This window comes from Artibeus jamaicensis, unplaced genomic scaffold (assembly GCF_021234435.1).
Source record: "Artibeus jamaicensis isolate MK-2021 breed Jamaican fruit bat unplaced genomic scaffold, CSHL_Jam_final contig_559, whole genome shotgun sequence".
NCBI lineage: Eukaryota > Metazoa > Chordata > Mammalia > Chiroptera > Phyllostomidae > Artibeus > Artibeus jamaicensis.
Window position 1 is genome coordinate 954,100 of NW_026521887.1, and position 13,011 is coordinate 967,110.

At 34.4% G+C, this 13,011-nt stretch overlaps 1 protein-coding gene across 1 annotated transcript in view; it reads right to left on the reverse strand.

Annotated features, from left to right (window-relative positions):
• The window catches only part of MYO16 (myosin XVI), a 660,093-nt gene that overhangs the window by 378,657 nt on the left and 268,425 nt on the right, over positions 1-13,011 (reverse strand). Inside the window, exon 7 of the mRNA XM_053670348.1 lies at positions 7,556-7,681. Coding sequence (XP_053526323.1) covers positions 7,556-7,681 — 126 coding nt within the window. The remainder of the gene's footprint in view (positions 1-7,555; positions 7,682-13,011) is intronic.

A 13,011-nucleotide genomic window follows, 5' to 3' on the forward strand; every position in this document is an offset into this window, starting at 1 on the left:
ACTGTGATTTCTTATTGAGCAAATAGTTCTGCTTTTATCCCTCAAAATACGCACTTTCTACATGCACTCTGCACAAATGTCCTGTTTCTTTTTAGAAACATTCCTCCTCTACTTTCATGCAGCAGCTTCATTCTCCCATATCCATTCCACTTCAAACTCCTCTGATAAACTTTTTATAGTATGGTTTTGACATGGCCCATAATATTAGCTCAAGGTTAAACTCCCTTTCTATTTGCAAGATTTCTTTTTTAAAATTTTTATTTATTTCTTTAGAGAAAGGGGAAGGGAAGCAGAAGAGATGGAGAGAAACATCAATGTGTGGTGGTCTCTGACATGGCTCCCACTGGGGACCTGGCTTGCAACCCAGGCATGTGCCCTGACTGGGATTCAAACTGGTGACCCTTTGGTTCACAGCCCGAGCTCAATCCACTGAGCTACACCAGGCAAGACTACAAGATTTCTTTAGTAATCTATCACAAATCTCTATTTCCAGACCTACCCAATCAATACCTTGCACATGCCCAAGTATCTACTGGAGATCTGCTAAAGTACTTCTCCCATTGGCCAACCAGTCTTATGTTACACGCTCACTTGCCTGCTCTTCATACATTTGTTCTATGATCCACCACTGAGAAAGACAAGCATCTGCTAAACTAGAACATTCATTGATTCTTTCATTAATAAATGGGAACTGATTACTCTGTCCAGCCCTGTGTTGATAAAGAAATACATGCTGTGTCTCCACCTGGTTCTCACAAACTAGAAGGGTAATACAAGCAAATGAGACAGTTCCAACACATTGTGATAAGTGACATGATATCAAATATACAAGGTTCCCTATAAGGTGCATGAGGATAGTCTTTGCACTGGAATTTAGGAAATTAGAAAGAACAGCCAGTAAAGTAATGTCCCAGTATAGTCCAGCAAGGTTGAGTAAGATCTGACCACCTAACACTTTCAAGAAGAGCAAAGAACATGAGACGAGTGTACATAATGGCATATTCCAGATATTGGAAGAAGTCAGACCATGACTACATCCTCTGACCTGGTGGGAAGAAGCAGGAGAACTAGAGCTGGAGACTTAAGCAGAAACCCAGACACATGGCCCCAATGTATGTTATGGAATGGGCACTTCATATCAACAGAAATGGAAAGAATGTTGTTGATTATTTTTGCATTTAAAATGGGGTGGGGAGGGGCACGGCACACTGGATAATTGGTCATGATTATAACTCAAACAGTTCAAGTCCGTTTACTAGGTAAGAGTTTTGGGGCTCAGTGGCTTATTAGATATGGGTGAAGAAAGGAGAGGTAGGAAAAGAATAATGCCCAGGAAATGATAAAACAAAGAAGGGGCAACAGACTGGACATGGGAAAAAGAAGGTGATAATTCTTTTTGTATACAAGCAGACTTTGAAGGCAGGTTGATAGGAATTACCCTCTGGCAGTGGTCCTCTTGGATCTGGGACTTGGAAAATAAATGAGAGGAGTAAAGGCTTTGAGAGTCTTGAGCATGCAGAGTATTTGAAGCTGTAGGAGAGGAGACTTCTAAAGACATGTAAATATTAAGAAGAGAGAACCTAAGATAGAGTACTGATTTTATCAATGTGGTATCTCAGAGGGGTAGGAGGAAAACCAGACAATGTTTCTATTGGTTTCCAAAGCAAAAAAGAAATAGCTGAAAAAAACTGTAATATATTTCATTTCTCATGGACAAAATATATTTGAGAATACAAATGACTCACTTCAACATCAAGATATACAAGTTATTTTATACAACATACTTTTGAGGAGAAGGATATTAACATTTCAGCATCTGTACAAATATTTTATTCTTTTTGGTTGTAGTATTACCAGTGCTATTATGAACATTAAAATAAGTACAAGGCTAGAATCAAATTTTATCTTATGTACAACTCATGAAAGAACTATTGCTCATATACCTTATTTAGTTATCAGTTTTAGAGAAGAACAGACATTTCTTTTTTTCTCAATGGCAAAGTAAGTGTATTTGTAAAAGGAAGTTTTAAAATATATATGTCATCCCAGTATAAATGTCAGTAATAAATACTGTAAATAATGTTATAAATTTTAAACTACCTTCTCCATAAAGATATTTATATTCATAAAATATTTATAAGAAGTGAAATTGCTATGAATATCTCTAAAAATGCCATTAGTCTTTCTAAAATGTTAGCATTTGTCAAGTTTTTTCTGAACTAAGACGCATTTATTTATAGTAAATGTCTTTAGAGAGTTATAAATCTTCCTTGCATATATATATATTGATACCCCAATAAAACCTGTTTCTAAACTATCATTTCAAAAATGAATATCAAGTTGTATTTTATGGGTAAACAAATTCTAGATATCATATGGTATATTCTTGACAAAATAATAAAGATACAATTTACTCAAAGTGTTCTGTTAACATAAATCTTTTAGTTATTTTTGTAGCTTGAATTGAAGAAAAATATTTTAGTTCCAGTGTCATATATTTTCACAGAAAGTCTTCACCTCTCAGCATTAGGACTTTGCTTCTAGTTCCAGGTTGATTGATTTGCCTGTTCAATTCCTTCACTCTCTCTGATGGACACAGAGATGGCTCAGTGGGCCACACGAATAATGTCTCTGCTGTTTTAAAGCTTAAATTCTGGTGGAGATCCAATTCCAGCAGGTTTAATGGAGCAAAATGGAAAAGACATACATAGCCTTCACAACTTATCCTTTGTACTAAAATAAATAAGGGTTTAGAAAATACTGAATTAATGGTTAGTCATTTTCTAGAGAAGCAGAGGATAAAGGTGAAATTATTATTTTTTAAAATCTGTCTCATTTGAACACTACAAATGGCCATTTCTAGAAAACATTATGTTGGACATCTGTCTGTACAAATCTAGCAAGTGGATAAATTGGCTAGGACACACACTCTTTGATGCTTCAATGATGCATTTGTCTTCATTATTCTCAACAATCTTCTGAGCTATGTAAATATTCCCCTCTGAACAGACGTGTTGTTGGTTCTCATTATTTGAAGACCCTGGGGCTAGGCTTTATGGAAGAAGTATCAAAGCTTATTAGGTTCACACAGCCAGTGAGTGGTAGCTAGGTACTCAGAGCCAGTGAGGAGGCCAAGGAAGTTCTCAAGACAAAGCTGGCTTAATCATTTCATTGGGCAGAATAAAACATAGGTGTATTTGTGCAGCGACAGTATCTGAGAAAGAAAAGTAACTGGGAATTTAAAAAGAGAGAGAGAAATAATGGTGTTTAAAATTTGGGATCAAATATTTTGCACCTGGGTTCAAAAAAAATAAAGCAACTGGAAAGTTTCTTAATTCACTTAACATTAATAAATGATGAGTGTTGGAAATGTAGCTGGCACACTGAAAACATCAATCTTAATTACTGTGCATCTTGCAAAGCCAATGTGCCTTTTGATTCATATTTCCCTTGTTAAATTTATGGCTATGTTTCATGGCTATGTTTCTCTAGGCTAAAAATGCAAATTTAGAAAACTCAAAGTTTGGCACAATTTTACCATTTGCAACAGCATAGATGTACCTAGAGGGTACTCTTAATGAAATTAGTCAGACATAGACAAATACCATATGATTTCACATATATGCAAAATCTAAAGAACAATATAAATAAACAAACAAAACAGAAACAGACTCATAGATACAGAGAACAGACTGACAGTTGCCAGAGAAAGGGGGTTTGAATGACTTGGTGAAAGAGATTGGTAATTATGAAATAGTCATGGGAATTTAAAGCACAGCATAGGACATATAGGAAATAATATTGTAATAATTATGTACAGTGCCAGCTGGGTATTGGAAATACCAGGGGGAATACTTTATAAAGTATATTATTATATAATCATAATGCTATACACCAGAAACCAATACAAAGTAATATTGAATGTAAAGTGTAATTGAGAACAAAACCCAAAGTTTGGGAAGTTTTTGGAATGTGACAGGTAAATAGGGTGAGAGTACTGATATCCATATATTCTCTCTGCCTTACTAATCACTGATTCTGCTATTTTATGACTTTTGTGTGACAGGAAGTTTCAGGAAGCTTTGATAAGGAAGTAGCAATTGAACTGAGCCTGTGTTTCTTATATCACTCTGTGGCATGGCTGATATCACATTTGGCCTCATATATGTTAACCATTAAATAATTTTTATTGTTAAAAGTAATGGTATAAAGTAACATTTAAAAATCTACTTTTATCACTAAAACCAGTTAAAAGTAGTTTTACTATATAGCTAGCTTGTTTTAATAATTTAATATATTCCTCAATCTTTTGTCATGATTATGTAAAACATCTCTCCAAGACACACATTTTGTCTGACTGTAATTTTGTCTTTTAACACTTACTATGTTAAAAATGTATTTTTTAGATAAAAGTTTCTACTTTTGCAGAGTAGGGTTTCTTATTAAACCCCATAAAAGGACTATGCCTTGTTTTCATGGAGGAATCTAGGCCTCTGAAATTGTGGGTGTACTTGATTGAAATTGTAGGTGGACTTGATTATGTCTCTGAATTTCTGAAAAAATCATCAGCAGCTTCATCTGATTACCTGAGGGATAAAATTTGTGATTGCCATTATTTCTTTCTTCCTTAATAATATAGCATCTAGAATGTGGAATGGAAATATTTAGATGATCCTTGTAAATGTGAGTAAGGAAAAGATGATCACATTTAGAGATGCCCAACATGCAGAATGAAAAATAGCAATAATAAAAATTTTGTAAATGCATATTAATTTCTACTCTGCCTCCACAGGTGGTTTTAGGTCAAAAATAACCATATTTCATTTATTTTCATCATACTTGATCAAATTGTATAAGGACTTCAGAGATAAGTAGTTTTCAAAGGAAAAACAGTTATTTTTAAAACACACCCATTTATTTAGACTGATTTCTTCTTGGTCCTCTATGCCAAGTACACCAATAAACCCAGGAAATAACACACAACCAAGAATGAACTCTGAGAAGTAGAACTGGCTAAGGACCCCAAGAAGAAAGGAATCACAGAGAGGCAGGGAAACTATGTCCTCACACCCAGTAAAAGAAGGCATCTCCAGAGCCAGTGTTCCCCACTCCCAACCTAGCAACAAAAAGGGCCCCAGATGGATGCATCCCTCCTCCATACACTACATGTCCCTCTGACAATATCAGGTGAGTCCAACACCATGATTCCACTAATGTTAAGTGCCCAAACAGGCCAATTTCCTTCCACTGAGATTAATATTCCCCTCCACCATAAGAGATGAGAGAGGCTGGGAGGGGTCACTTGGAAGAATGAGCATGCCGCAACTGGCCTGAAACCCTGAAAGTCTTTTTGACCCCATGGAGATTCCCCTACCCAACAAGAGACAAGGGGTAGTCTTCCATGGAGAAACCCATTTTACTTGCAGGTGGCACCAGCAGCAACCAGTGGGAGCCTCCAGGGCAGAAGATAAACCAAGTATTCCTAAAGAGCACCTCAGAGGGCCTGGAAATTAAACTGTCATTGGAACCAATGACCCACTCAGGTAAACCAGAACCTAGATGCTAACCTACGCAAGCTGACTGTTGGCTAAAAGAGAAGATTTATATAAAACCAAGATTCTCTTAACATAATAACTAAAACGTCCAAGATGAAAGCCACTCATCATATCAAGATCAGAAGACTACATCTTGAGTGAGAAAAAAATGATTAACTAACATCAGTAGCAAGATGGGTCCTGCTGGAATTATTTGCTAACGATTTTAAAGCAGCATCATGAGAATGCCTCAGAAGCAATTAGAAATTCTCTGGAAACAAACAAAAAAACGTCTGTTCCAAAACACAGACGTTATAAGAAAGGGCCAAATGGACATCATAGAACTTAAAAATAAGAGACTGTGCCAATTTATACCAAATATTTCATTGGACCTGCAACCAAATAAAACAAAACCATACATTGGGTTCTGATAAAAATTGTTAAGTTTGTAATAAGGGAAATAGTGACATATATAGTCTAAAATATGTTTTTTCAAAACATCTTTTAAAATCTAATCCTAGTCCTCCAGAATTTATTGCCACATAAAAGTAGTTAAAGGATACCAACATTTTTTAATGGCATTGACTCAACATCTAAAATTCCAATCCAAAGTGAAACACTGGGTAAAATGAAAGCCTCGATTCATTGAAGGTGGGGTAATGTTCTGCCACATTTTACCAAACTATCCCTCACTTCCAGATTTAGCTCCTTCCAAGAAGCAATCCTGACTAGAGCGGGCACATGGGGTAACACACTAATTACCGTTTCTTCAGCACAGGCCAGTAGATTGTGTTCTAAAAACAGTACTGTCTTACATGTTTGCTTCGCTGTTTTTAACTAATTACAAAACCTCTCACCCATATATTCCGAGTGGCTGTTGTGCTAGAAAGAGAGCACTGAGGAGTACTGAGGTATTAATCCCCCAACACTCCAGTAACCTATTGGGCCTAGGGACCCTGGTCCCCTGGGGCCAATGACTTCAGCTACCTGTAGCCTCAACCCCTTAACCCATCCATTTACTTAGACACACACTTGCTAAAAGCACAGTTTGAGGTTTGTTAACAGTTTGTTAAAAATATTTACTAAATGACTAAATCTTTTTCTACAGAAAATGTTGTCAAAGTAAACAATCTTTTTATTAAATTGAAGACTTTCCCAAGCAAAGACCTTTTTCTAAAATGCTTAAAAGATAAATGCTTTCCATTTTTCAACAATTGCACTAGTTAAATTTTATGATAATATTTTGCATACCAGTTAGTTCTAACTCACAAAATTCAATGAGTGTGCTTGCTCACCCAAACTAATGTTTGGAAATCAAAAAGTTTAGCTTAAATTTCCATATATGTGTAAAACTGAGTTATTTTTCCATACCATTACTACTAAGACTTTCTCTAATAAAATATACATATTTTTATACATTTATTTTTAAATTAATAATCATCAATACTGCTATCACATTCACCTATGTAAATCATTTAAAAGTTAGAATTTGTTTCTTCTTCATGATATAATGGTACCTAGTGAAAATTCATTTGTACAACAGTAATTCAAGATGTATTAGCTACTTCCCAAAATCAATTCAGAGAAAAAATTTCACTATCCATCCTTCATTCTTCAAAGTGAAATATAATTTATAGAGAAAAACAAAATACAAAATATAATTTTACTTTACATCTACTAACTGTATAAAACAGAATTATTACACTCAAATAATAACCTTGTAAGGACTATGTAATATGCAAAAATTTGAATTAAGTTTATTTTATAAAGAATATTTTAAAGTTTTGATTATTTCTCCAATGATGTTGAGCATAACACACAATATTCAGTGTCCCAAGGAATGCATGTTAATATGTATCCTTCTAAAAGAAGGTTTTCTTTTAATCATAAAACTATGTTTAGTAAGACAATGCCATTAAAAATTGAATAACATAGTGATTAGTACGTGAAATAAAATAAAAATAATATAAAGTGATGCACTAATTATAAAGCAATTAAAAATAATTCAGGAAATTATTTACCTGACCATACTTTGCTGCCAAGTGAAGTGGGGTCCAGTACTGATGATCCACTACATTGAGGTCCCCACCATGTTCCAGGAGCAGAGACACCACCTCCTGGTAGCCACTGGCACATGCCATATGCAACTGCAACAAAGAGGTATTTTCTTATTTATCTTTAAAAAGCAGCAATATCAATACAGTTTACTCTGTGCTTTAAAGAGAGCTATTTAATAGAGTATTGAACCTAAAACACAGAGACCTTAATAAAAGGAGCAGACACATAATTTTATTTATTTGGGACAAGCAGATGTCATCATTCTTTGAAAAAGGCCTACGGGTTAATTATATGTTCTTTTCCTTCTGACTCTGTCAATGTGCACTTTTTCATGTAATTCCTATTTCCCTTTCTAATGTCCACTCTACTATAATATGAATACTTTTAAATATAAACTATAATAATTCAGTACTTTACCACTACTGACCCAAAGGTCAAATATGTACTGACTAGCTCTAAAATTCCATTTGGTGTTACAGGAGAGGGATGCAAAGGTACAAGTGAGAACAGAAAATGTGATCACTGCGATGCTTCTATACACATAAAAGAAACAAGAACACCAAAAAGGATGAATTAATCCTGACAAGCTTTAAAATGATTGTATAGCTATCATTTTAACATTCTCCCAACTTAGCTTCTTAATCCAACCTGAAGTTCAGAAATGAGGCCTCAGGAACTACAGTGATGGGATCAGGGTTTGGAGAATCACTCAGTTTTTTCAGATGCAGTAACTCCTGCTTCTGAGGTAGCAGCCTTTATTTGTAAGTAAACTATTATCAAATCCAATTGATTTTATAATTATAACAATTAAAAAAAGAAAGTTATAAAACAAAAGTCATTATAAAACAATGACTTCTAGATATTATAGCATGGAATTTTTTATTTGCCTTTACATTTTTGTTACAAAAATAAAATTACAATAAAGTCAAAGGGGAGTCTTTTTATGTCTGTTGGCAATCTGTATGTTCTCTTTGAAGATGCATGTATTCAAGTCATTGGCCCATTTTTTAATTGAATTTTTTGGTTTTTTGGTGTTGAGTTTTATAAGTTCTTAATAAATTGTGGGTATTAACCCCTTATCAGATGTATTGACAAACACGTTCTCCCATTCTGTGGGTTATCTTTTTATTTGGATGATGGTTTCTTTTGCTGTGCAAAAACTTTTTAGTCTGGTATAGTCTCATTTGTTTATTTTTTCTTTTGTTTCCCTTTTCTGGGGAGATATATTTATTAGATAAAATATTGCTATTGATATATTTATTTAGATAAAATATTGCTACTAGCAATGTCCAAGATTTTAATGTCTATGTTTTCTTCTAGGATTTTCATAGTTTCAGGTCTAACATTAAAGACTTTAATTCATTTTAAATTTATTCTTCAGAGAAATGCAAATTAAATACACAATGAGATATCACTTCACACTGGTCAGAATGGCTGTCATCCATAAGTCAACAAACAAGTGCTGGTAAGAATGTGGAGAATCCTTTCGCACTGTTGGTGTGAGTGCAGATTGGTGCAGCCACTGTGGAAAGCAGTATGCAGATTCTTCAAAAAATTAAAAATGGATCTGCTGTTTGATCCAGTGATCCCACTTCCGATAATTAATCCAAAGAAATCCAAAACACTAATTCAAAAGAACATTGCTATGTTCATTGCAGTGTTATTTACAACTGCCAGTATATGGAAGCAGCCCAAGTGTCCATGAGTAGATGAGGGGATAAAACAACTATGGGACATTCACACAATGGGATACTACACATTTGTAAAAAAGAAGAAAAATTTGCCCTTTGCTATAGCATGGATAGACCTGGAGAACATCACCCTAAGTGAAATAAGCCAGTCAGAGAAAGAGAAATACCGCACAATTTCAGTCATTTGTGGAATCTAGTGAACAAACTAAACTAACACACAAAATAGAGACAGACTCATAAGTAGAGAGTAGGCTGACAGCTCTCAGGGGTGGTGGTGGGTAGGTTAGGGGATGAAGAATTTGAGCAAAAAGCAAAAAAGACTCATGGACATGGACAACAGTGTGACAGTTGTGGGGGAGGGAGGATAAGGGGGATAAACAATAACAGAAAACATACAACGACAATAAATATATACATTGATAAAATTCAGCAAAATCATTTGCTTATCTACCTTTGGAGTTAAAAATACTCTTTAATCTATAGTGATACTTATGTGTTTATTTCTTGTACTTTCAAGTACATTATAGCAACAAATAAACTCACTTAATTTAAGACATAAACATTAAGAGGTTAAGTTTTACATCAATCTTCCCTTGGTTTGTTATATACACAATTCATTTCATTATATTCTAACAAACAGTCCCAAGAACAATATATCCACAGGTATTTTAATGAAATATAATTTTATACTTGTTCTCATAGAGAACTAATCTATTACCTGCTTCTAATTTTTCTATATTATTTAAATCAATTATTTGAGTCAATGATTGGCAGGTTACTCTGCACTGTATGCCCTAACCTTTGGGTCTCAGCAGATTTTCCTTTTTATAGAATTAAACTGCATTAAGAATATTCCATTAGTTTATTAGCACCTGTTACTAAGGATGTAAAGCTCATAGGTTCAACCCCTTTATGAATAGATTTGCTTTCTATTCATAAAAATCAGGTTCTACCATTTAGAACTTAGCCCCCCTCTCAGCCACTCATCTCATGCACTGCTCACAAGGAGACCATTAGAAAGAAGACAGTCATGGTTCACTTGGTGGAAAAGTCATCCAAAGCATACATCCATGGTGGTGAGAAAATTTAATCATAGGCAATCTCAAAACAAAACAAAACCCCAAAACCCTAACCTTGAGTAAATTTTTTTAAATCATCATACTAAAATATCAGGACATTAGAGTCTTTATCTTGATTCTATGGGCAATCAGCATCTGAACTGATAAACAAGGCAATAGACGCCACAGGGTATAGTTTCTTGATTCTAAACTTAGGCTTACATTTAAAAAACTAAAATTAAAAAATGTCTATTTTCTGAAATATAATTTATAGCCCTACCTTTTCTAAACTATGGCAGGAAGACACCAGGTGCCAAAATGTGAAAGCATTTATCACTAACGTATACTAGACTGCTCCTCTCCTGCAATTTAATGGGGTCTTACAAGAAACACAGCAGTGGGCGTTGTTTCTGTAGAGAACTAGCAGCAGCTATTTAGATGCACGGTTCTCAAAGTATTCCAAGTTGGAAATCACATACCTAGTTAGAATGCAGGACAAGATGTTAGAATCATTTCATAAACATTAGGCATGAACATTATAAATCACTTTTCTTATTCTGCACAACTCGTGATATAGGTACCATACTAATTTTGAAGCTGGAGAAGTTGTGGATTTGGTCATTTGGGTAACTGGTCCAGAGAAGCATGACCACTGTTGTCTGAAACCAGTTTCTTCTGCACTCTCCAACTCTGATATTTTGAAGTACCAAAGGGGAGTGGACATCCAAGTTGTCCAAGCTACAAGGATAACATTGCAATATTTAAGCTCCTAACAAACCTTACATTCATCCCATAATTTATTTGTTTTAATACACAGTTTGTCTTCTCCTTGTAACCCATCCCTCTCCCACATACTAAACCTGTATTAAAATGTTTGTCTCTAGAAGATGCACACTATTTAAATATTTGCTTCAGTTCCCCTTTGACATACCACCCATGTAGGCACAGCCCTGTTTGTTAAGTTTCTGTGCTTTTTGCATTCATTGCAAAACCATCACCAGATCTCAGCCTTTTTGAGATATGAAAACAAAGGAGAGTCTCAGATTCTAGTGAGAAGTCTGAAGTACCCCCAGCCGGGATCCTCTCCAATGCTCTAACACTGCCTCCCCCTCTCACAGGCAGAGCAATAGGCCTAGGTAAAACCAGAGAACAAGGCCACGAGTCCATTTTATTTATCATCCCATATGACAATCTACTTTTTACTGCATCAGATCGAAGCTTTTTTTAAACTCCTAAATTTTTAGCAAAATTTTCAGTAATAAATACAGACAGCACAGCCATGATATTATTATCAGAAGAAACTATATTGTCATAGCACATTATTTTCATAGCAGATATCTCAAAATATCACCCATGTTGAGATCTACTGTAAAATCATGGTAATTATTAGAATTATTACATAGGGTATGAATTAATAAAGAAGCACAAGCATTACATATCACAAACTTAATTTCAATATTATGATTACTACTGTATGTAGAAATCACTGATTTCTTTGAAATTCTACACACCATTTTTATTACATAAAAACATTATATTGACAAAGGATTCACAGGCTATACAATATGGTTAAACAGGGTATGGAATTAAAAAGATCAATGAACCTGGACTTAATGCAAGTTGGAAGTTTTTATTATTACATGGGTCCAAACATTGAAATCTCTAAATCGAGGCTGTTTTGTGACATAAAGTAAGCATAAAATCTGTATTCCGTATAAATGACCAGAAAACTTATGGCAGTGGCTATGTCTTCATCCAGAAGAAAGGGATGAATCAGCACTCCCAAAATAAATAGATACAAATATAAGGTTGCTTGTAAACAAATAGAGGCAAAAATAAGGTTGCTTGATATTCACATTTCATGAACAATTATTTTCCAAAAACTCATGTCTCAAGGCCAGATGTGACAGATCAAATTCTGCAATAAAACAGTAAAGAACCAGCATCTTTGTGACATCTATGCTAATTAATGCAATAGTATATTTCCAAGAGCATATATACACTCAAACTCTGGAACTAATTTTCATATGCTCTATAATATGGCTGGTTTTTCATTTAATCCTTTTCTAAGGCTTCTGTTTTTTTTTCAGAAGAATATTAATGTAAATTTAGAGATCTTTTAAAGGAACCATCATATATTTGGTTATCTCATTTTATATTCTAAAAAAAAAGAGGAAAACATACCAGAAAAACCATCTTACTAAAAATTTATCTTCATTGAACCTTTTGTCAATAATTTCATTCCTTTTGCACAACAATTAAACCATGTGGGAAATTATGCCTAATTCTGAACCCAAACTGACATCCCAACTCTGAATATAGAAATTGGTCTAAGAACAAAAGCATCCTTTCTTATCACCAACAACTGACAGGAATGAAAAATATACACATGCCTTACACAAAGCAACTCCAGAGATGTAGTCATTAACATAATAGACTAACCAATTTAGATCTAAAAATCAAACTAAACTGTCACTTGCTAAGTACTCTGCTCTCCAAGGGATAACTTTCTAGCTTTCCACTCATCGCTACTCTCCTTTTAAAAAACTCAAAGATGAGCACTCCAAGGCTGTGATTACAGAAAAATTATCAGCAACATTTATAACCCTCTATTCAATAAAGTCACAAGGAATGTCAAAATTGAAGATGTTTTAAAATCAGAGCAGTCTA